Consider the following 25684-nt stretch of genomic DNA (forward strand, 5'->3'; position numbering starts at 1 on the left):
TTTTTCCCCATCTATTGAAAAGCATACACATTAAAAAACTGTTTTTTTCTCCCCTGACTTATGGTAACAAAATCACACCTCAGTCTTGTGTCCTACGTACTGTGTCACAGTTGACCATTCTGAGGGGAAAAATGCCACTAAAACGACAATAACAAACAGCAAGTGAAAAATCTTTGGCAGAACTGAGTTATCCAATTTATTTAATAACATCTTGATATGAGGACACCTAAAGCACAAAATATTCAATAATTATAAAAATGTCCACATAGATATGATGACATTTTAAGCACATACTTCATTGTAAAAAAAAAAAAATTTAAAAAGTAGTTTATATTTAACAAAGTTATGACATTTTTTTTGACAGAAATAATTAGCAGCTCTGGACATTGTAAAAAGTTAAAACTTCAGGGATGTTTCTATAAATTATATTGGTAGTGTGCTTGAAATATAAAAGATTATCAGGAGGAGTTCAATTCTGTGAAATGTTTAATGTTTGAATAAAGCAGAAGTCACTAACTGTGAAAGACCCATCAGCTAAATATGACTTCGGTCCATACAAAATTTAAGAAATTTGGGTCATTTTGAAATTAGGAGATATTAAAGAAAAACCCACATTTCCAGCTTCTCTTCAAAAATTACAAGTTCTCACCACACTGGATCTGTCCTCCAACATGGCAGCCATTAGGGGAAGCTAAGTTGTGCTGTTCCTTTTAGACGGGGAATGTGCCATTCACTTAGAAATCTATGCCCTCTTATGACCACCTGCTTGCCCAGTGGATATGTGAGCTTGTGGTTCTGAACATAAAGAAATGCATCTGCATTTTATAAATTAGTAGTTCAATGTGGTATGTGTCTCTGTGGGAGATGCAGCAAATATTTGATGAGTTAACTTTACACCTTAAGAAGAAAAGAGAAATGTGCTTTAGAAAAAAAAATATAATTGTTTGGTGAAGTATTACTCATTGAGAGAGAAGATAGGATAAACGAAAGAATCTTACGTTTTTTGATTATTTGCATTCACTGACTGTCAAGGGAATTTTATTTTTATTTATTTATTTATTTATAAAGATTTTATCTATTTGAGAAAGAGAATGAGAGAGAGAGAGAGAGAGAGAGAGAGCATGAGAGGGGGGAGGGTCAGAGGGAGAAGCAGACTCCCTGCAGAGCAGGGAGCCCGATATGGGACTCAATCCTGGGACTCCAGGATCATGACCTGAGCCGAAGGCAGTCGTTTAACCGACTGAGCCACCCAGGTGCCCCTGTCAAGGGAATTTTAAAAAGAATTTGATTACCTAACAGAATAATGGAAACCAACACAGTTTTATTACTTTCAATATGAGCTAAGACAAAAACTCATTACTAGCCAAGTTATTTCCATTTGTAAGTTTTGCTTTAGTGAATGCAATTATAACTGCAGTAGAAACAAAATATTAATCTGTTAAGGTTCTTAAACAGTTTGTTCTCTTTCGTAAGTTGTATCCACAATACTGATCTGCTTAGCAAGGCCTTTCTTAACAGATAATTCAAAGGTGAAATTCAGTATAGACCAGACTGACTTGTCATCATTTACATTAAACCAAGTTTGATTTTCTTTCTAAATATCTGGGCTCCTTGTATCAGACACAGAAAGCAAGTCTAAAATACAGACTCTACAAAGAGCTCTTCTGTTTCTAAAAGTCCTATTTGTTCATTATGTAGAATCTGGGTAGTGGCAGGAAGGCACAGAAGAGTCCCAAGTGCGCTGTCCGGAGGGGAGGAGAGCCGCTGTATACATTCTTTCCAGTCATTACTGAAATGTATATTCACAGATGTAATGATTAATCAAAATTAGGAATCATGCCAATCGTACCATTCAGATTTTGCTTTTTTGTCACTTACATTAAGAACATTTTTTCCATGTTGTAAATATTCCTGGAAACATGACTTATGGACTAACTACTTTCTACTCTAGGAACTTCAGAGTGTTTTTTTATGATTAAAAATTGTTCTGCAACGAATAAATTCTATACATAAATTTTGTGGTCACTCACCTGTACATATTTGCCAATAATCTTTATGATCTCCAGATTAAACTGCTTGACTGGGGCAGCAGAAAGGTCAATGTGACTCAAAAGACTATAGATGATCTGTAGTAATGATTGCTGCATGCTGGACAATCCTTTCTCTAACAGCTAAAATAATATTAAAAAGTATACTTTTATTAGGTTAAGGAAAATTCAGTATTTATGATGTTGAAAAACATCATAGATTTAATCCATGATTTTATGGTTAGATGATTAGAAATCCAGAGACTAATAAATAATAAAGATAAAAGATAATGTCTATTACTGTTACTTGTCTTTGGTTCAGAAAAGATCAGTAATAACTTCTCATTTTATTTATTTATTTATTTTTTATAACTTCTCATTTTATTTTATTTTTTTTATAACTTCTCATTTTAATCTTAGTTTTTTCTCTCATTTCCTTAACTAATTTAAGTTGACCATCATTTAACCATCAGTTAAGAAAAAAACCCATCATCACCAAAGAATAACTATCCCCAAATCATTCATACCAGGCACACCTATTAGCTACATCATCTTGGATAAGCTTCTTAACCTCTGAGCCATGATTTTTTTAAAAATAATAAAGCAATCATGCGGCACCTGGGTAGCTCAGCTGGTTAAGTGTCTGCCTTCAGCTCAGGTCATGATCCCAGGGTCCTGGGATCAAGCCCTGCATCGGGCTCCGTGCTCAGCGGAGAGCCTGCTTCTCCCTCTCCCTTCCCCCATCTCCCTGCTCGTGCTCTGTCAAATAAATAAATAAAATCTTAAAAAAAAAAAAAAAAAGTAATCATACTATCTAAACTTCATATTTTTTGCAGGGCAATTGAAGTTAAATATATGTAGTTCTAAATATATGTAACTAGTCTCAGTACTGTTGTTAGCAATAATTTCAGAATTAATAATAATAATAAAACAAGGATAACTTACACTACTGAGGGTAATATTCAGGGCAAAGCATTTTCTCCACAGACTGAAAAACAGTCACCATATGTGGTACAGATCCCATGACCCCAGGATGGGAGAACCAGTGCTACTTTAGTGGTGAGCTTGATGGCGGCACCAATGTGAAGCTGGTCTAAGGAGCTTGACTTCAAAGCCAATTAAGGAACAGGCTTAAGAAGTTAGCCTTGGTTTTATATTGGCTCTTGTCCTAAAGGTTTAGGTATAAGATAAACCTAGAGACTTGCATTTATTCAGGTTAAGAAGCTGCTACACAGATCATTCCCACTGTCGGCTCTGTTTTGTTTTGTTTTTTAACTTTTTTTTTTTTTTAAAGTACTCTCTACACCCAACGTGGGGCTCGAACTCACAACCCTGAGATCAGGAGTCTCACGCTCCACTGACTGAGCCAGCCAGGCGCCCCCCCATCATCGTCTCTCCTAAATCTAAGGTTGATGGGAGCAAACCTATCAAAGCAACACCTTAAAAATGCACACCAGTCCTAAAGCATTTTATGAAAGTCAACATCTGTGACATAGCTAGGTTAAACAGTGTTATGGGCAATATTTAAAATGTTTATTGGGTTATGAATAATTTCTTTTAAGCTTATTCAGTGTTTTAGGTTTAACTTTTAGAGGTCAAGTTTTAAAAAGGAAGGTATCACTTTATAATAAGCTGACAAACATTTTTAGTGACTAGGACTTTTTGAGATTCTTTGTGGATATCACTCAATAATTTACTTTTTTAGGCATGAAGTTAGTTCCTCAACAAATACTAACTTTCTATGTTGTTGTAGGGCTAGTGTTTTTATAATTCCATCTTTAGCCGCCCAAATCATGTTTTAGATCAGGAAGCAAATATATCATCAAAATAAGAACCTACCCAGCAGAAATGCCTTTGTATGCTGTATTATTCTAGAATGGATTTCAAAGTCAGGAACTAATTTTTTTAGAAGCAAAAAGTATACCCATTGTCTAGGATCAAGACCACTGAAAACTCATTTTTTATTTGAAATAAAGGTGAAATTTACATTTTGAGTTTTATGTCACTTAAGGACAGTGAATGAGAAAATAAACACTGCAAATGAAAAAAAAAAAAAGCCTTTATACTTGAAAGTATACTTTATACTTTCTTTATACTTGAATTACCCATATTTTCCTTTAAAAAAGGATGTTATCTATATTCACTTTCAAAGACAACTTGAAGATTAGTATCAGTACTGCTTCTAGAACTAAGTCCACTTGAAAATTTTGCCACAGAACAGTTAAAAAGTACTTTTTTTTTCTTTTGGTAAATTTACCTCTGCAAGATAAGTCACAAGATTAAATGTAGTATCCGAGAAGGAGTCATGTAGATATCTACATACGACATTGATCCAGTTAGAACAGTCTCTGGAATACGTGTGTGTACTGTACAAGCTCATCATGTGAGCCAGATTGACAAGTGCTGGGCATTTTGCTTCGGCACACACCTAAAAAACAAAGAAAATAATTTCACTCAATAATTTAGAGGTAGATGTTGAAGCTTTAATGCATTTTCTTTAAATACAGTAGAAAAATTGAGAGAAAAAAGCACAAGGCATTCGTAAGAGAATAACTTAATGGGTGACATGGAATGATTAATAGGTTGAGAACTGCCATGGGTGTTAAATAGGACTTTTGTCCTACCAGCTGCCTCTGGTAAAACCCATACATGGTTTTGTAAATGCTACATATCATTTGTAGCTGTTTTGTAAAGAATTTTGTTTTGTAAAATCCCTATGGTGCGCAGTCACTAAACAGGCAGGCTCCGTGAGGTTCAGAGATGCTGAGCCAGAGCAGAAATGCTTTCGTCTCCAGCTCCCCTGGTTCTCTGAGTAGGGCAGTCAACTGCAGAGATGCTCACATGCGTGACACACTCAAAGAACTTCACTGGAGCTCTGGTAAAACTCTGCGTTCTACCTCTCCAGAACATCCTGCATGACATCGTGCACGACAGCCTGCAGGATGGACCCCAAATCGCCACAAGCTCCTAAGGTCCTTGGCCAGTAAGTTAAGGTCACTTCAAAATGTACTGACTTCCTAGAGTTTGTTTGATCCAGTATTATGCAACCTGAATCAATAAATGCTTGGGAGGATCTTACTGACCACGTGCATCTTGTCTGTTCCCTGAGTTGCTGGTGAAGGTATTCTTTAGCCTGCTCTGGGGGACACCTGAACAGTGCAGAACTGGAAAGGGGCCACCCTAGTCTTTTATCCCTGCCTATCACAGAGCTAGCACTGAAATTTTGTCTGGTTTTCCTTTTCCTCACTTATTCTACCATCTTACTGATGTTTTGTCTGTATTTTCACAAACTGCCTAGAGCACTTAGTAAAGAAAGTACCATTGACCCCTGAACAACGTCGGGGGGTGGGGTGTTCAACTGTGCGGGTCCACTTATATGCAGATTCTTTTCAATAAATACAGGATAGTACTGTATGCATATTTTCTCTTATGATTTTCGTAGTACATTTTCTTTGCTCTAGCTTACTTTACTGTAAGAATACAGTATATGATACATGTAGTATAAAAAATATGTATTAATTGACCTGTTTACGTTATCGGTAGGGCTTAGAGTCAACAGTAGGATATTAGTAATTACATTCTGGGAGAAGAAAACGTCATATGTGATCTTCAACAGTGCAGGGGGTTGGTGCCCCTAACCCCTGCGTTGTTCAAGGTCAACTGCAGAATATTACCTTTTAAAGTATATGCACTTTTCAACTTTCAGATGAATGTAACTGTTACTTTGATTCATCATGTGGACATTATCACTGGATAGGCCTGAAATAGGAAGGCATGCAAGACTCCGCGGACTATTAGCAGTATCTTGTAAGTTATTTTATAAAATTGTTAAAAGCAGCTAGTTTCATGCATTACCCTTTTACCCATAAAACAGATGGGGTAAGAAGAAAAAAAAATTTGTTGATGTTTCTTATTTGTATTTCAAAATATAATAATTAAGCATACTATTTTTAAAAATCACATAATTTTATAACTTCACAACTTGTTATTTTTTAGGAATCATTTTAATATTTTAAAGTAAGTTCTTTAAAATTTTAAAGTATTTTTTTCCTGAAAAATAAATCATTCTTACAGAACTCTTATGTCCTCAAAAAATATTTTTTTAAAACATGATTTAAAAAAACAAAAAACAAAAAACACCTGTTGTTTAAGAGGAAGAAAATTCCTAGGAATAGATGCTGTATAATTCTATAGGAAAGACAATGGCTTAGATTTAATTTTGGAATTTTTGAATGACCAGGTTAAAGTACGACCCCAAAAGAGTGTGCGAACATTTTCAGCATACTATTTTTGCTATAATGAATAGCTAAAAAGGACAGGATGTCTTAAGTGTTGCCTCACTTTGAAGTTCTGTGCTCTCCAAGGGCACAAACAGAACTGGGGATATTTGCATAATGAGGAAGCACATAATGGCAGAAAATTACTTTCAACAGTTTTAAGTGAGAGGATAATTAAGGAATCAATTTAATTCATATCCTGCAGGTTGCTGAAAGCCGAGGGAACCTTTTTGTCCTGCTCAACAGGAAGAAAACAGACTTAAAAACAATTTATGACTCATAGAAAGCTGTATTTGGTTTCTTAAAAACAAAAAGATATCTGGGAGTTTCCTGTGCTTTGCCTTGGTCCAGACAGCAGAGGCTTGACCCTCTGAGGGGCTTCTACATCCTTTGGGTCAGGCCAGGCTGGGCTCCTGTCTTGGGCCATCATTTGGCAGGAGGTTCTCCAACGGTGTCCCCTGCCATTCTAAATGCTCCTACTTCCCTCATTAAAGGACTCAGGGCTTTTTATGTTTTGAAATCCCAAAGTAAGCCAATATACTTTTTTCCCCTTTATACGTTCTTTCTTACCTCTCATGAAAAAAAACAAAAACTTGTTTACGACATTCTTCTAATGATAGGTCATTAGAATATTAAAGTGAACAATATTTTAATAAATTATTTTATATCACTCTTAGACCTCAGTAATGCAAATGCATGTTGTTGGGTTTTTTTAAGGCAATCGTTTTCAAAATTATGTTTCCACTAACTGTAATTCTTCTTTTTAAATACATGCTTTTCAAACGATTATGTTAAAAATCTCTCCGTATCTAATTTATTTAGCAGTGTAATCAGGGAGGGATTCAATTGCACACTTTATTAAATATTACCTTGTCATTTATTAAATAGTATCTCTCAAGATAACAAAAAGGTTTCTATGTGTGTGGCTTCATGGGGATTCATGGGGCTGGGGTAGCTCAGAGATGAATCTGTACTTGCAGGCGCTGGGATCCGGGCCCTGGGGAAGCGGGTATTGTCTTTGGCTTTCTGCGTGCTTGCCCTTTCCATCTACTGTTGTGTTACTTGTTAAATGACCCGCAGCTTTTAAAAGGTTGCTCATATAAAAAAAACTCTTCCAGAGAATTTCACTTGCTTATTCCCTTTTGTTGCAAATTTCTCTGATTTTTCTCCTCCTGTTTTAGCTAGGTTATCTTCTTTCTGTTGCTATTCACTCATCTCCCCTAGTTCAGCTAATTTCCTATTGTATGTATATGACTTGTGAATTTACAGAACTCCTTTTCATAACTGTTCATATTTTCAGTCTGTAAAGCCTTTTTTCCAAGACGCAATGAGTGACAGAAAAAAAAAGAAGAAGAAAGAAAATTAAGAGTTAAGTTTAAGCAGAAGGCGAGGTATTTGGGTTCTTTATTGTTCTTGAGAGGAAATTATTAAAAAATCATACTCTTTTTTAAAATTATGATGAAGAGCTCTAACACTTTCAAACAAATGTTAACAGATGATTTAAAAATCGGTACATTCCTGTTTCAGAAACCTTCAGAAGGAAAGAAAAGAAGGAAGCCAGCAAAGAAAGATGAAGATAATGTTAAAAGGAAAAAGGCAAAAGTAAAGGGAAAGAGAACTTTTGGAGTCACAGAATGTACTATGCCCTCTACTTAAGACTCGGGGCCTTTGCACATGCAATTTCTCCTGCCTGGAAACCTAACCTCACCCTGCTCCCTAGGTTCTCGTCCAGGGATCTTATTTTGGTCATTCCTATTCAGCCTTCAGTGTCGAGGCAGACTTTTGCTCTCTGTGCCCCTGGAGTCCTATCCTTTCATTGCACACTTATCAGACTCTAGGGCGATTGTCTACTTGCTTGCACCCCTACTGTAAGGCCCACAGGGGCAAGTATTCTGTCTCCTTTGATTTTCACTGCATTTCTGGCACCCAACCCAGTGCTCAGCAATATGTGGTAGGAAACGAATGAATTGGAGACTGACAGAGAGGTAGAAGATAAAGTAGGGAAACAGAGCAGAAAAAGACTCAGACTCAGAGGAGCATTACGCTAAACAAATAATTTTATTCACTGTGATTTGAACAGTGGTAGCTTACATCATTACTGTAAAACTCCTTTATATGCATGAAAAGAATAAAAATTTAGATGTGAAATTTCACAGAGGAAGTGACAGTAAAAGATTTGAGATCCCCCCTTTAAGATAAACTCCAGAAAAATTTCCCTTTAGCATATCTGTCAGCATAACATTTGCTTACCTTTGCTATTCGACTAGCTGTTTCTTTGCAAAACTGAGTTGGGCTGTCAAAATGCTGGATTAAGTGAGGCAATAAGCAAAGGATGTTAAGAGGAAAGCCTATCAAAAAAAAAAAAAGCAAACAATAACCAATTTTATTGCACATTATTTAAAAACTAAAGGTATTTTTCTAATGGTTCACAGAAACCATTTTCTTTTTATCTTTTGGAGCACCTGATCTTCTACATTCTTTTTTTTTTTTTTTGCTTTTACCAAGGAAATTAAGCTATCTCATATATTCAAACAAACAAACAAACAAGTCAACCCATGACTATTTGTGGAAAAGCAGTAATTAGTAGACTTCAAAACAAATTAGTTTACATTTCACTACATTAAAAAGCAGAGAGTTGGTGCAATTCTATTAACATCACCTGACAACTGGGAAGGATCCACCAGCGTGTGTTTGGAGACAGCAATGAGTTTACTGAGGAGGTGCACGGTCATTTCTTGCGTAGAGACTGAGGTAAAACCCTTAAGGAAGAGCTGCTGAAGGCCTGGAAAGTTATTCCATTTCAATTTGCTTTGTACATTTTCAATCTTCTCTCGACTCTCCGATTTATCCAAAGGCAAATGGATAAGCAGTTTGTTGAGAAGCCTAAGAGCCAGGAGGTATTCATATTCATAATCTGATTCTAATAAAGATGCTGCTATCCAAAAAATGGTGGCCATCAAGTTGGTAGGCTCAGTAGTGGACTGCACATCATACATTCCCTTCTCTCTCAGAGAGGAAAGGCTTCTAGTCCTTGCTAAACTATTGCTATGGTTTATCCGTCCATCCATTATATCCAGTGTGTTACTCCGCCGCCGGTCACCTCTTCGGTCACCAATTAAACTTAATCTCAGAGAGTTACTTCTTGCATTACTGTTATATCCCAAGTAACTGCTACTACTAATGGGACTTGTGCTTAGATTGAGTTGTCCAGTGCTTTTCCTGTTAGCTGCATACTTGTTTCCCATTATAGGATCATGGTATGAGGTTCTTTACAAAAAAAAAAAGAAAAGAAAAGATAAATGCATGTACAATCACTTCTTTTGCTACATTAATTTTACTCTTGAAAACACTGAAAAAACACTGTTACCAGGAAAAATTACATTTGAGTATATCTGACTTTGCTTACTTAAATTTCAGTTCTTTCCTCCATATTAAAGCAAAACATACAATGGTGTCTTTCCTACTGTGGCCAACCGTTTCCTGTGAACTGGAGGATGTTTGATTTGAAGTGAAAATTCTGCCACAGTTATCACTGACAACTTTCAGCTCTAGTAAACGTTATGTCCAAAGCAGAACTCATCTGTCTTCTCCCCAGACTTGATGGTCCCCATGTCCTTATTTTTGTCAATGCACACTTTTCCCCCCCAAAAAAATCAAGCTCAAAAATTTATTTTCGATTTCTCCTTCTCCCTCACATCCGATTATCACCAATTTAAAAATAATGACAGAATGCTGCCTAGAGGTGCCAGCAGTATGCAAAGCACTAGCAACACTGAAGTCTGTTGGGAGAGACGGAGATGGAAAAATCCATAGTTTGTTAATTACTGTTATTAAACTCTGAAGAAAAGCCCCGAGAGAACCCCCAAAATGGAGTAATTCGCACCACCCTCAGGGAGTTAGAAATGCTTAGCTAGGTGGTGACATCTGAGATGGGTCTTGAAGGACAAGCCAATTCAGGATTTGCAAGGAAGAGAAAGTGGGAGAGGAACAGTTTGCAGATGTGAGTGGGGAGGGGGCTGGCCGGCTGTGGGGCAATGGGATGGTGGGTGTGGCAGGAATGGCGCCGGTCCGTGGTGCTGACGCCCCGTTGCACAGCAGAAAGACCTCTGACCAGGACCTCAGAAGAACAACACACCACTAACAGCTCTGTAAGACTTTTCACACGGTCTCCCTGTCCCCCTGTGCCCAATGGTGATCCATCTGAGTTGTTTGGTATTATTCTCACTACCAATATGAGAATAATATAATGTCATAGTTATGCATATTTAGCTACTGGAGTTCTATCTACAAGTCTACATTTTGTCTGGCTTAAATTCTTACTGAGAAAGGGCAGAAAGAAGATCATAATGCTTCATGGTTTCAGCCAAAGTATCAATTGCAGATTCCAATGTGAGAAGAAGCTCAATCACAAATCCCTAGGGGGGGTAAAAAAAAAAGGGCAGATTTTCATTAATTATGCTCTGGAAAAAAAAGAAATTGCAACAGACTTCCCGATGAGATTTAAAATTAGAACAAACTCAACATTAATATTACAAAATGATTAAACTCTTGAGCAACATGATCTTGCTGATTGATGAAAAACTCATCAAACTAATGGTTATAATGGCACAATTCACCCAAAATTGCTCAGGCCAAAAATCGGAGTCATTTTGGTTTCTTTCTCTCACATCTAAATTAAACCCATCAGCAAGTCTTGAAAATATTACTTTTAAAATATATCTGAAATCTGATCCCCTCTCTATACCTCCACAGCTTCCCTTAGTCTAAACTACCCCATTTCAGTGTGGACTTTTACAATAAGCCCCTTAGCTGACTCCTACTACCCTCCTAAGGGCTCTACTTAGCCTCTGGAGTTTTCTAAATAGCAAATTATATCCATTACTTTTCCTCTCAAAGCCTAGAAGTATTGTTTGCCATCAACTCAAAGTAAAAGCCCACCTCGCACCAGGGTCTACTAGACCTCACGTAATCTGGACCTGCCCACGTCAACCTCCTGACGTTAGACACCCCCATCCAATACACTAGCCACACTGGTTTGCTTCATGTTCCTCAAAGAAAGGTCTACTGCTTCTGCCTCAGGGCCTTTGCACTTGTTGGTCCTATTTATCTGTCTGACATGTTCTTCTGGATTATCACAGGCCTCAATTCATTGACGTATGTGTTTAAAACTCATCTTCTCAGATGATCATATATAAAAACAACTCCCTCTCCCCTGCCACTCTTTAACCTGTTACTCTACCTTGTTATTTTCACACCATTAAACACTAAATAAAATCATGTTACATATTATTGGTGGATTAGAGGCTTATTTCTCCAATAGAATGTGAGCTCCAGAATGCCAGGAACTTTCTCTTGTTCACTACTATATTCAGTGTCTAGAACAGTGTTAATAAAATCACTAGTCTGTATAGACGTAAGTTCTCAATTGCATTATTTCACTTAATTTATCTTAAAAATTCAGCACTCTTCATTTAAATTTAACTTCCTATCTCTTTTACCTTGTGGTCATCCCAAAATAACATCCAAGTGTGCGTGCGTGCATGTGTGTGTGTATAAATGTAAAGCTTTCTCGGATAGGCACTAAGTATTTGATTCAGTTAGTATGTTATCAAATATTATTTACAAAACTGTTTCATAATTCTTTACCTGCTTGTTAGCAACTGACAGGAATTCTGTGTAACCATTAGACCTGCTGTGCTCTGTACTTGGCAAATGAGTCCTTGACAATGAGTAACTGCTCAATGGCTACTGAAAGAATTTAATGCAATACCTGTGCATCTTCCCCTGGGTCCCCTACAGTTTCTACAAGTCTGGAGAGAACATCAGAAAGTGTAGTTGCAGAAAGAGGCTGCTTTAGGGCCCTGAAAATCTGGAAGGATCTCCCAGCATAGTGTCGAGAAGAACAAGAAAGTGCTGTTTGCAGAGCAACTTCACTAAGATGATGTTCCAAATGCATTCCTTCTGCGAAGACAAAGGATGGATACAAGTGAGTGCGTCTTGTTGCTTGGAATGCAGGGTTATCATCAGAGGTTAACCATTTTAAACCCAGTGCCCAGCACACTGCCTGGCAAACTGGGCAGGCACTCAGATTTTAGAAGTCAATGCTTTTTCTTTTCATTAAACTCCATGTGCATTTTAGAGGACTCTTCAGTCTAATCTCCAGGGAAGTATTCTTTGAGAACAGGGTTTCTCAACCTCAGCGCTGTTGCCATTTTGGCCAGACAAGTCTTGGTTGTGAAGGCTGTCCTATGCAGCATGCTTGCTTAGCAGCAGCTTGGCCTCTGCCCAACTGGATACCAAGAGTAACCAGTGATCCCCTGCCCCCCAGTAGTGACAAAAATGTTTCCGGACACTGCCACATGTCCTGAGGGACAAAATCACCCCTGGTTGGGAACCAGTGCTTTCAACAGATACATTTTTACTATAATTTTCAGTATGTGTTAATTTTAGATCATAGAAGCCTGTTACAGTATAAAACAGAATTTAAGTTTGTCATCTCCACCTGTGTTCCTTTAATGTTATTTCCTAATACATAACCACACTGTAACTTTATGCCATCATATATGAAATGAAGAATCCCAGAACGTCACAAGTGACTTTCGTATTTTTTAAGAAGTAACTAAATTTTTCTTGAACCAAAACAAATCTGTTATCACAAATGAGTTAAAAAAGAAAACCTGTCTAGGGGCATCTGGGTGGCTCAGTCGGTTAAGCGACTGCCTTCTGCTCAGGTCATGATCCCAGAATCCTGGGATCCAGCCTCGATCCAGCCGCACCCCTGCTCGTGCTCTCTCTCTCTCTCAAATAGATAAAATCTTTTTTTTTTTTTTTTTAAAGAATTTATTTATTCATTTGAGACAGAGAGAATGAGAGAGAGAGAGAGCACATGAGAGGGGGGAGGGTCAGAGGGAGAAGCAGGCTCCCTGCCGAGCAGGGAGCCCGATGCGGGACTCGATCCAGGGACTCCAGGATCATGACCTGAGCCGAAGGCAGTCGCTTAACCAACTGAGCCACCCAGGCGCCCCTCAAATAGATAAAATCTTAAGAAAAAAAAAAAAAAAAGAAAAAACTGTCTAAAACTTTTTAATGTAGACGTGTCAACTGTCAACTCTTTGCTAAGCAGTATCAGGAATTTTCACATCACATTAAAATATCTCATTTAAAGTAAGTATTATCTGAAATATTTCATAAAAGATACCTGAGCTTGACTGCTTAAAAACAGAAACCACATGTTTCAAAAATGTAGTTAACTGCTCAGCACTCTTTATGCTAGGATTCTTGGCAGAAACATCCTCATGGTTCCAAAGGGGCCCTCTTTTTCTGAAAACAGAGAACAGACATAATCCCTTGGTTTTAAACTGACATTAACGTTTCACTCAGCCACCTAAAATGTGCCTTTGCCACTAGAAAGGACAGTAGCGGAATAAATCAAATAGCACGCACACAGTCTACTACTATTTATGTACTCGAATGTGTAATGGTCTATGTTAAGTAGAGGAAGATCCAGGTTCCATGTAATTTCAGCCTTCCATCATTACAGTTAAATTCTCTCAAAGATGGTGGATAAAGATGACAAATTCTGCCAAGTGAGAAGAATACTGATTTCTGCTTCTGTGTTATAGGTCACAGCATAATTTGGAGAGGCTAGACTGTATTTAGATTGTAATGCAAAGAAAATAATTTACTAGCTAAAAATACAGGGAATGTTTAAGACAGAATGGTTTCCTCTTCGCACCAGGGTCTACTAGACCTCACATAATCTGGACCTGCCCACGTCAACCTCCTGACATTAGACACCCCCATCCAATACACTAGCCATACTGGTTTGCTTCATGTTCCTCAAAGAAAGGCCTATTACTTCTGCCTCAGGGCCTTTGCACTTGTTAGTCCTATTTCTCTGACATGTTATTCCGGATTATCACAGGCCTTTAAAATATCTTTGCATTCTCAAGGCTGCCAGCTTGGTTAGTAAGGATTAAATTCCTTATTACCTCAGGCCCCAAGTGCCCTGAAAATCTTTTATGTGCTCACACAGCCACCAGTCTGCAACACCTTTAATTCATCCTGTTCACTGCCACGAGGCTGATTGTTCTCAACATATTTAATCGTGTCTCCCACCCTTCCCATCCAGCTCAAGGAATTTCAGTAATTTCTGTTTTCTGGAAAGATGAAAGATCTGTAGCCTGTGGCCTAGGCTTCATGGCCCTCCAGTCTGAATTCTCCCTTGCCTACAAAGTTTTCTCGTCTAGAAACATTTCCCCCAGCATTACAGTCAGACTGGATTACTCACCATTTCCAAACACATTTTATTTCTCACGCCCCTGATGATTCTGCTCTTGCTGTGGAACACCAACCCCCCTGTCCCCATCTATGTTTCTTCCTTACTTATGGTGCCTTGCAAAGAGTAGGCCATAAATAAAAATTTGATGACTGACTGATAATGGAGCTAACGAAAGTGGAGTGTGTATTCAGATAATACTGTATTCTCTTTGGCCACTTGGTATCCAGACACGATTAAGGCCCTCCTCAGGGATAACGGTGTGAGCACAAAAGAAGAAAGTCTTCGGAGGCATCAAATTTTCTAACTATCACACAATACACACCTGTGCATTCCAAATCAATGGCACACCAGCAACGAAAAACAGGGTTCACCGTAGCCGACAAATGAAAGAAGGACTTAACGCAGCTATGAGGCTGGAATGGTGAGAGCTGTAACGTTACCTTGAGGTAATGAATTCCATGAGGGTTTTGACTTTTCCATCCTGCTCTACTGAGATGTCGACCTCATTGAGGATAGTGGTGTGCAGATGGGAAATGGCAGCGCTGTTATTTCCTAAGCTGATACTAGAAGAGGTAGAACTTGAGCTAAGCCCTGAGTCAGTCATGGGGGAGGGCTGGTAATCAGGTATAAAATCACCAACGCCCGCTGAAAGAGAAAGATGGCCGTGAAAACCAGACAGGAAAGGATCGCACACGCTATTTACACTTGAACTCTCCTTCCTTACAGGTTCTACGGGACACATGCGGGAATCTTAGCGCCAGCTGATGCAAATCAGCGCTCCTTCCGTGGGAGCCTCATCAGCACCAAATTCCAGCAAGCGAGTTTGGGGGCCAACACTGGTTTCCACAGCCTACTATTAAAACTTAACTATCTGGATTTCCTGTGAGGTCTTCTGCTGCCATCTGCTGAGGAAAGTTGAAAGTGGCACTTTCCTAATATTTTGGCACATTGACTCAACATGTGTTGAGTCCAGGGTTTCCACAGTGTGAACTGATTTTTCTTATGGAAAGGATTCTATACTTTCTGCTTCATTTTACTTGAAGAAAGGTAATTTTCAAGTCTTTGTAATATTTATATTATGTCAATTATTAAATTCTTTTACAGGTTGTTACCAATGCCGATCTTCGCAAAAGGAGTCTTAAAAACAAACAACAAAAACCAACTATGGAATTTTAAATAAAGATGCTTTAACATAAAAGAGGCATAAACTTTATTCTATTAATCTTTTAATCACATTTTAAAAGCTGAAATATTTCCTAATAATTGTTTTCTTACTAACTACACGGGTTTAAGTAAATAACGGGTTTTAACTAAGTAACTTTCACCCTGTATCTGACATTATATGACTTGTAAAAAATATAATTTTTTTCATTTTTTAAAAACAATTATTTTCTAGATCATCTATTAGTAACTTGATACAGACAAATGATTTAATAAGTAAGTTAGGGCTATTAGGAAAGAAGAAAATATAACTTGCAAAGTAAAAAAATTCACACCAACAGTGAAATAACTTTTATATTAGAGTCAATAATTTGGACCTCATTACCTCAAAATGTATGATTTGGAACTCACTAGACTTAAAAATGCGTAACATTTTAAATATAGTAAATATAGGGGCACCTGGCTGGCTCAGTCAGTTAAGTGTCGGACTCTTGGTTTCGGCTTAAGTCATGATATCTCAGGGTCGTGAGATCGAGCCCTGCATTGGGCTCCACACTCAGCAGGGAGTCACCTTTCCCTCTGCCTCTACCTCTGGCCCCGCTCACATGCGTGCTCTCTCTCTCTCAAATAAATCTTTTAAAAAATAAATACATACATACAGTAAATATAATCAAGTGAATAAAAAACTTTAAATGTCTTCCTTTGTCCATTTTTCAGATCTTGAGAGCACGAGGAATCTAACACAAGTTCAACATCTTTCCCATTAACTGTGCTCAATCAGCTAATAAGCACTCTTTCACTGATCTTCAACTTACGTGTTGAGAACTTAACATTTTTAAGACAAAGACCCTTTTTAAAGGCAATACAGACTCAAATACTCCAAGCTTAATTCTTTTACTAGTTAATAAATAATATATATGGTACTTAAACTAATAAAACTACATTAAAAAAAAAGTATTTCAACTTTTATTTAGTTGACTTTCTCCATTGCAGATTTCAACTTAATGAAGCACGATTCCACTGTCAATCAAATTGGGCATTTGGAGCAAATACCTGTGAAAGTGTAATCTAAGTGTGCAATCTGTTTGACTGTAAGCACCCTGGGCTCATTGAACTCCTTGTTCCTGAGAAGGACAGAAGCAACAGTGCGGATGTTACTGTTGGATCCCATTACTATTAATAAGTGCAGAAGCAGGCGTTTACAATGCTCATACACCTCAGGGTGGCAGTGGTCAAACCCTAGAAAGGACAGTAGAAAATCATCATCAATAAAGAGAAATAATGAGTACTCTTGCTTCCAAACACATATTTTAAAGAAAAGCAGACATTACAGAAAATATTTTGTAGAAGATGATGTACGACACGAAAATATTTATTGGCCTGGAATTCTTATACCCTTTTACAGTAATGGCCTGTTGTCTTAGAGCAGCAGGGAGAATCAAGACAAGTTTTCAATGTGTTTTCTGTCTAAAATTTAGCCATCTATTAGAAATTATTACTCTGAGGGTGCCTGGGTGGCTCAGTTGGTTGAATGTCCGACTCTTAATTTCGGCTCAGGTCATGGTCTCAGGGTTGTGAGACTGAGTCCCACATCAGGCTCTGCGCCGGGCATGGAGCCTACTTGGGATTCTCTCTCCCTCTCCCTCTGCCCCTCTCAACCCTGCTTCTCTCCCTCTCTTAAAAAGAAAAAAAAAAAATTATTACTCTGTTGCATAACACTTTATGTAAATAAATTTCATAAAGGCAAGCATTTTTTGTGTGTAGCGCATAATGCAAAGTCAGTAGATGTTTGATTACCGAAGAAATGAAGTAATACATATATAACGAGTGTGCATATCAGGAAAACTTCAGAGAAGATGGCTACCTTGACTTGCTTCAGGAAGTCAATTCTATGAGCGTGAAAAGTACCGCTGATGTGATGGATCCCACGTGTCTGTTACCGAGGGCCCAGTGGAGTTTCAGCTGTAATAATCAGACTGTCCAAAATCCCATTCTTTTGGGAAACACTTAGAACCCATTTTAATTTTCCATTTACACTGAAAGTTTCCAGTTCCAGAGGTAAATTAACTTTACTCTTGCTATAGCTCCCGAATTTCTCCTGCTAGAGGGTTAAGTGTGTTTGTGAGCAGTGGAGGGGGCCGCAGGACAGGAATGGGAATGTGGACAGAGGACCTATTTGTGGTTAAGAGAGAGGTGAGGACTAACTCCCTACTGGACCACGAGGATCACTGTAAAAAGTGTCACGGAAATGATATACAAAAAAACGACAGCAGAAACACTGAAAAACTAGACTGTCTTAAAATTATCACCGAAATATAATGGGACATTTAGAACCAATATTTATTACCTATAAAAATTGCATGAAGAAGAAGATGGAGGTAGCTTCCCCATTCCACCTTCACACTGTGATCGATGATCAGATCAGTCAAAAGGATCACGGCTATGTTACACCTGCGACAAGTGAGAATGCTATTAATGTCCTAGCAGAGTAAGCCTGGAGAAAATCTTAGGCCAGCTACTTGAAGACTTGAACATTGTATTTTATGGAAAAATACAACTTCTCAAGAAAAAAAGAAGAAAAGAAATACAGCTGAAGAAACCATTAAGTGATAGTTTTAGAAAAAACATTACCTGCTAAGGGCTCCCCCAAGTCAAGGGCCATAATTTCTTCATCTTCGACCCTGACACCTAGCACGCACACTGCTTGCCCCATAGTAGGTGTTCAGTATGTGTTTGATACATTAATAAATTTTAAAGAATGTGGTAACTGTTCTATTGTGACTTCGATAAGTAGAATTCAGTTTAACACAATTCAAAATAATAGTGCCTAGTGCCATAAAATATTTTTCAGATGTAGTAACTGGGTCCCAGAAAGGTCAAGTAACTATGCCAGACACCCAGAAAAGCAGCAGCAGAAGTAGATTTAATAATATTAATTGTAAACAGAATTCTGAGTTTGTAGATTTCTTGAACTCTAAACACATGGATCTCATTTGTTGCAGTATCAAACGAAAGAAATGGCTTTTTATTCCATGTTGTCAGATAGCATAAAGAAAGCTGAAGGTGTTAAGCAGCAATTTGGCTCATATGAAATAGGAATGATGCTGTAGTCCACCTGTGAAGAGGTAATCCAGGTGATGACGTTTCAGGCAAGTAATCCACCAGTGGTGACCAGCAGCCTCCAGCTGGTGGGAAGGGTAGTGGCTCTCCTTGATTATGCTCCATCACTTTCAGTCGCCAATTAGAATAAAGTGGCATTGAATCACCTATCAAAATAAAATGATCTCATTTTCTACACCATCTATTTTCTGCCAACATAAGCAAACTCTAGTAAGACACCAACTATTTATAGCATTGGAAAGTGATAAAAAATAACTTCCCACTCTTTTGACATAGGTCTGCTAGGAAGACCTGGGTACAAATATTATCAAGTCAAGCAAATCAGAGAGAGAAAGAGCTATCAATTCAGGTTCCATCGTTTATATCAAAGCAAAACTACATTCGCACTCCGTTAGATTCCAGAATTGATGTCCAAGCCATGAAACCACATCATAGGTGAAGCTGCCTTGTAACAAGGGCCTTCTGGTAAGTTACTCAATTCTAAATTTCCTGAGATAGGGCCAACATAAACCCATCTTAAAAGGAAATCTGCTCTACCACAGTGGGGCTGCAGGGTGCAGTAAAAAATGACATCAGGAAATGTGAATTCTGTGTGACATGGGTAAGTCACTTAACCTCTCTGGACCTCAGTTCCATCATGTGCAAAGTGAGGAGATTGGACCAGATCATCTTCAGGGTCCCTTCCCAGTCTGAAGGCTGGTGCTATTCCACTCTACCCCAGTGTTAAAGTGAGACTCAGATAGACATTCACTTTGCAATTGCAAGGGAGAACTTTTCAGTAAAATGTGAATCCACAGAAAAAGAGCAAACCTGTTAAAAAAAAAAGCAGGCTGTAGCCAGTGTCTACGATGCTTCTTGAGAACCAATTCTTATGTTCCTTTTGATTTATCTATAAGGGAACCTGTGCTTTGAAAACAAATTTCCCGCATTCATGCTGCTTCTTAAAATCAGGACATTTCAGATTATGTTGGACCACCACCAGTGGCAGTTAAATACTCTTCTTAAAACCAATTTATCAGAAAAATATATTCACTGACATCAATATAATAATTAATAATACACCTCGCCATTGTAGTTATAAAAAACATGTGGAATTTATTACTTTTTTCTTCTTCATAAGATCCTCCAGAGCTGCTACTGTATCGAGATTCTAGTCTGTGATGTTGACGATTTAAGTGACTGCTTAGTCCACTGTAGATGTCTAGGTGCACATAGCTATGGGAATGATCGTGGCAGTTAGTCACAGTTCATGGTAAAATGGTATTTGTACTTTCGGTTTCACTTTCTACGTTTAAAAAAGAACACAGTACATAAAATATTAACAAAAGCTTCCTATGATAGATCTTTATTTCCACCTTACAGTTCAAAAGCTTAAGCTTTTAAGTCAATTATTTCTACCTGAAGACTTTTCCTATATTGTGGTAATAATGCTCTGGTGAAATCTAGCTTATAAAAAACAGGCAGAGTAAATAGCCATTTAGAAAAGTCTAAAAATGTAAACGACACAAAAAGAGCCTGGACATACTCAATCTATTCATCCATTAGAGCACATAAAAGAATCTAGCATGTCAGCATTCTGATGATAAAACAGTTAATGTGGAAAATTTCCAAAACGGAAATATATTTCTTCACTAGAATTCTGAAATATACATTCAATGAAATATATGCTGCAATGCAGAAATGATCATTTATTCTGATGATAATGGTATCTGTCAAACTGAAAGGCTAATGAAGAACAGAGAGGTACTTACCTCTCTTCAATATTCTCTTTAATGGGCTTATTATCAGGATTGCCATCTATGGGAGCTACCATTGTATTGCTACTGGAAGTAGTTCCTGCAATCAGAAATAAAATAGTATCTGTGAACTTAAAGCCTGGGATAACTCAGTAAGAACAAAAAATTTCAAAATTACACGTTAAAACTCCACTACAATGAGAGCAAGGTGATTTTTAAAAAGGAATGTACTCATAATGACCAAGAGAGAAAGGAAACAACAGCAACTAAATTCTAGATGCTGGAAAACAAATGGACAAGAAGTAATTCAGCTTTGAAAAGGCTGAATCTTAAAGCTGGTAGTGGGGGAAACCAAGAAGCTTCTATATCTATATTGCTGAACCTCCAAAAGACTCAGGAATTAGCAGCACTGAGTACCTCTGGGAGTAGGGGTTGAAAGTGTTGCTAAAATGGCAGGCTTGGTTGAAAAATCTACTTCAGAGGTAGTTGGTCCCCACAATCGATGCCCCTCCCTCTTGTAACTGGGTAGCTGTCTCTCTCCACTTCCAGAAATCTTTTTTTTCAAGTTTACTCATTTAAGTAATTTCTACACCCAACATGGGCCTCGAACTCATGACCCTGAGATCAAGAGTTGTATATTCTTCCAACTGAGCCAGCCAGGCACCCCCAGGAATCTTTTCAGATAAGAGTAAATCAAAGATTTCTGGACTAGGGCACATTATATACAGCTGAAGGAGGAAGAACTTTATTGAGAATAGGGGGATTGAGTGAAAATACACTAAAATTTGAGATTATATCCCCTTGAAAGCTGCTCACCCCATGGGGCTACCAGAAGGCTTGAAGACTATGTTGTGGTATGTGTGTGTCCATCTGTGGACTCTATGTATTTGTACATACACACAGCCCTACAACCTCTACTTTGGGTAGATGACTAGTAGAGTTTTGTCTGGGGAATCTGATTAGTCCAAGAGACCTATAGACACTTTCATCAATGAAATCATCATACAACACATGACAAAGTCAACAAGCTCCATATATACCTACAAAACATCTGATCAATTTTTCAATATTCCACTCTTTATCAAAAAACAGATCTAGAATTGGTAGGCTTTTGAGGAAAGCTTTTACTAAGACAAATCAAAACAGAGCAATATAGAGAAAATAGGCTCTTCTGCCGGGAGAAGAAAGTCAGATATAAAAGACAGTCCAACCATGAAACATGAATAAGGCGCTCTTAAAGAAAAAAATTAATTAAAAAACAAATTCTTCGGAATTAACACTCTGGCAAATAAGAAAAACTCAATGGAAGTGGTATTAGAAATCCCTGAGAAAGTAGAACAAAAGGAACTAAAAGATGAAAATAGATGACAAAAAATAAATTATAAAAGATTCCTAATTATACAGATGTTATTAACATGTCAGAAACATTCAATTTAAACTGAGTGAAAAAGAATTTTCATGGAAATGTAATCTGAAATAGTCCCGATATTATGCTGATTTTCAATGGAAGTTATTCCCTCAGGGACATAGTTTCTTCAACTGAAAATATTACAATAATTATATCTGTATATACATATAACACTCACATGCCTGGATGTTATGTATCATATATGCCCAAATAATTATAATATGAAATTACAGAGTAAGTCAGTAAGTAAGCCTTTTCTATATTTAACACACTAAGTTTATTTGTTACAAAATGCTTGTTGTATAAAGATATATAAATCTATATTCCGGTTCCAAACACATATGTGTAAGTATGTTTCCCTCTGTAATACTGAGAACCCTTCCACTGTCAAACCTCTTTACTCCTATGGGGATTTACGAAGTCTTGTCAAGTTAATTCCCACACATGACTCATGTTTGCTTGTGTTTCTTGATGCTGTTTAAAGTACATGCTCACTATGATGAATAGTTATGTAAAGCTTCTCTTTTGAGACAAAGTTATCAGTTTTAAGTGACTTCTTACCTGAGGTGACCGAAGGGATTTTGCAGCTGGAAGTGATGCGGTAATACGGGGGGTTGTCCATGTGCGTGACGCCTGAGCTGACGGGATCGGTCAGCTGCAGCTCACTCACCAGCTCTTCCAACAACTGCATTGTTTTGTCTCTACCTAAATAGACAATAACTTTCTTCACCTGTCACAAGAGAAAATCGTTCAGAAAAGAAAAAGCACAATTTTTATTTCATAAACTTGAAGCGGATTTTCTCAGATAAGATCACTTGAAATGGTAGATGAATTAAGCACAACTCAAATTTAAACACTGATCCACAATAAAACATTAATTGGCTTTATAAATAGGGTCTTCCCTCTGGCCCTCAGCATTGTATTTGGTTGGGATGACTTGACTGTTTAATGGTTTCTGCATTATCTACTTCTTTACTATTTTGCCTTTTTTTTTTTTTTTTTAGAAAAGCAAAAGATAATTGCTTTCCTATAAATCAGCATCTTTTTAATGGAGAGATTTCAATTAATAATATCATCCCAAATTTCCTCAGACTTCAAACACAGGATTTTTTATTCTGCTTCCCCTATTAATTCTCTATTTAACCCAGCAGGTACAGAGTAGTGATTAAAAGCAAGGAATCAGAACTAAACTGGAACCCAAACCACACAGCCTGGATTGGAGTGTAGACACTTGGTAGCTATGCGATTGGACAGTTACTCTCGGTTTTCTCTTCTGCAAAATGGGGACAATAGCACATATTTCATACAGTTGTTCAGATTAAATAAGATTTAATAAAGCACTTTAAGCATGCCTAGCACGTAGTAGGAGTTAAATAAGTGAAAAAAAAATTTCAGTAGTACGCATTCTGTACGTAAATAATATGTATTAATGAATCGCTTACTAACTGATCAGCCTATCTCTTTTTTCTTTGTAGTTCAATCCTTGCAACTCAAAAAATGTGGTCCTGCCAGCATAGGCATCTTCACCAGGAGCTGCTAGAAATACAGAATCTCAGGATCCACCCCCCAGAGCCAGAACCGGATACCCTGGTGATTCACCTGCACACAGACAACTGAGCAACTCTGCCTTATGTGACCCCTGGGCAAATCTTTTTTTTAAGATTGACTGATTGATTTTTAGAGAGTGGGGGCAGGGCAGAGGGTGAGGGAGAGAAAGAAAGAATCTCAAGAAGACTCCCAACTGAGTGCGGAGTCTGACTCGGGGCTCTATCCCAGGACCCCGAGATCATGACCGGAGTTGAAATCAAGAGTCAGCCGCCTAAGCGACTGAGCCACCCAGGCGCCCCACCGCTGGGCAAATCTTAAAACATGCCTTATTGTATCATACCAGAAGCCTTATAATAATTACCCATGGATAACTGACCTACACACAGCTCTGTATCTATCCAACCTGCTTTAACCATTTGCTAATTCTCTGTTCTCAGATTCAGTCACTGCTGAGCCTACCAGGTGCATTCTTGCCTCCGTGCCCCCTCCACCCCCAACTCTAATCCTGTTGATCTTCAAGCCCCGGCCTCACCCCAGCTGTACTCCCTTCTCCACAAAGTGGGAATCCACTCCTAGTGACAGAGCTAACGGCTGCCCAACACTGAAGAAGTTACTCTTCTCTGTGCCCTGTTTTATTCATCTGTAAAACTGCTGTGATCTTCACACACTCAGATCTGGGAATTCAATGAAACAATGCAGATGAGGTGCTTATATCATGCCTGGCCTGTAATAAGGGATTAAGAATGATAATTAAGAAATTACGATTGTCATTAAAAATAGCTCCTTTTCTAAGTTCCTGGGAAATGGTTATTCCCCGAATTTCATCTTGGCTTCATGGCACCTGTGTCTTCTTGCAGCCCCACCCCCGCGTTCATCCATCCAGTTAATAGGTACCTTCTATGTGCCAGGCACGATTCCAGGCTCTGGGAAGAGAGCAATGAACCAAACAGACAAAATTCCTGCTCTGGAGGACAGAATCTACTGCGCTGACTAAAGCAAAAGCAACAAGGCGAAGAAGTAAAACATATGTTTGGTGATGACAAGTGCTGGGAAAATCAACAAAGCAGGGAAAGGAAAAAAAAGTACGTGTCGGGACAGGGCATCTGCAGTCTTCGATAAGATGACCAGCAAAGGTCCCAGTGAGAAGGACATTTGAGGAAAGACCTGAGGGAGGGAAGGGAGGGAGCAAGGTAGCTGTTTAGGTAAAGACAGGGGGAGTGCAAAGGCCCCAAGGTGGGAAGGCCATAGAGCAGGGCAGCAAGGGGATCCGCATGGCCTCAGGCAGGGGGCATGAGGGAGAACATTAGGAGCTGAGCTCAGAGAGGTGAGGTGGGACTTTGTTGTTTCACACCACAGCCGCCTTTCTCTAACAGCTTCTCAGTGAGTATTAATCCTGAGGCATGCAACAGTCACGGTAACTCGGGAAATGCTAGGTCAGGCAAAGCTATTAAATGGTTTGTTTGAAGTAGGACCTGTAAGAACTTTGACAGCAACATTCTGCACAGCTGTTCTTCTGTGGTTAGGAGACGCTACCAAGGGGCTGACATCGATGTGTGTTTACACACGTGTGCATTTGTGCACCTGTGTGGATCCAGTTGAACCCTCATGTTTCATAGTCTCATGTTATTTTCCACTTGAGCAGATGTAAGTATTGCTTTCCCCTCTAGAAGGTAAAGACTGACATTCTTCATTGCATACCTCTTCCTATGTTTCCCCTTGCTTCTGGAAGCCGTCGGCACAATTCTACATGCACTGAGCTCTCTCACTCACCATTCTGCTCTAATATCTAGCCTAGCAGAAAGCATAAACACTCTCAATTTTGTGGTCTCACATCTAGATCACTGCCTCTCGAGGATCATCTCCAATCCTCCCAGAGAGCCGTGGTTCCTCGGTTATTCACTCTCAGTACTCTGCAATTTTCCTCTGCTGCCCTTATCAAGACTGCATTTTATTAACTTACTGATTTATTCATTAAATACATTAGGTGAAGGTTCAGAGAATAAAATCTCCATCACCCACCGGGCTGAAAGGCCCAGAACCTAGAAGAGCACCTGGCCTGTGATCAAGGCCAGACAGTATCGGTTGAATGAAGCAACAAACAAAGGCACGTGTGATTTCCTGGCGGG

General features: G+C 38.4%; 1 protein-coding gene and 1 non-coding gene across 4 annotated transcripts in view; both read right to left on the minus strand.

Annotated features, from left to right (window-relative positions):
* The window catches only part of FRYL (FRY like transcription coactivator), a 255835-nt gene that overhangs the window by 37387 nt on the left and 192764 nt on the right, over positions 1–25684 (minus strand). For all 3 annotated transcript variants that reach the window (XM_078068586.1, XM_036093014.2, XM_078068585.1), the window contains 14 exons: positions 22572–22740; positions 20618–20702; positions 19969–20081; positions 18862–19012; positions 18094–18197; positions 16800–16985; positions 15026–15230; positions 13503–13624; positions 12075–12265; positions 10625–10719; positions 8964–9571; positions 8555–8652; positions 4285–4455; positions 2031–2171 (listed from right to left, as the gene is read on the minus strand). In XM_078068586.1, the coding sequence (XP_077924712.1) occupies positions 2031–2171; positions 4285–4455; positions 8555–8652; positions 8964–9571; positions 10625–10719; positions 12075–12265; positions 13503–13624; positions 15026–15230; positions 16800–16985; positions 18094–18197; positions 18862–19012; positions 19969–20081; positions 20618–20702; positions 22572–22740 (2439 nt within the window). The remainder of the gene's footprint in view (positions 1–2030; positions 2172–4284; positions 4456–8554; positions 8653–8963; positions 9572–10624; positions 10720–12074; positions 12266–13502; positions 13625–15025; positions 15231–16799; positions 16986–18093; positions 18198–18861; positions 19013–19968; positions 20082–20617; positions 20703–22571; positions 22741–25684) is intronic.
* On the minus strand, positions 3331–3403 carry TRNAR-CCU (transfer RNA arginine (anticodon CCU)). Its single transcript has one exon. It is a non-coding gene; the product is annotated as a tRNA-Arg (tRNA).

Source organism: Halichoerus grypus, chromosome 3 (assembly GCF_964656455.1).
Source record: "Halichoerus grypus chromosome 3, mHalGry1.hap1.1, whole genome shotgun sequence".
In the NCBI taxonomy this organism is placed as follows: domain Eukaryota; kingdom Metazoa; phylum Chordata; class Mammalia; order Carnivora; family Phocidae; genus Halichoerus; species Halichoerus grypus.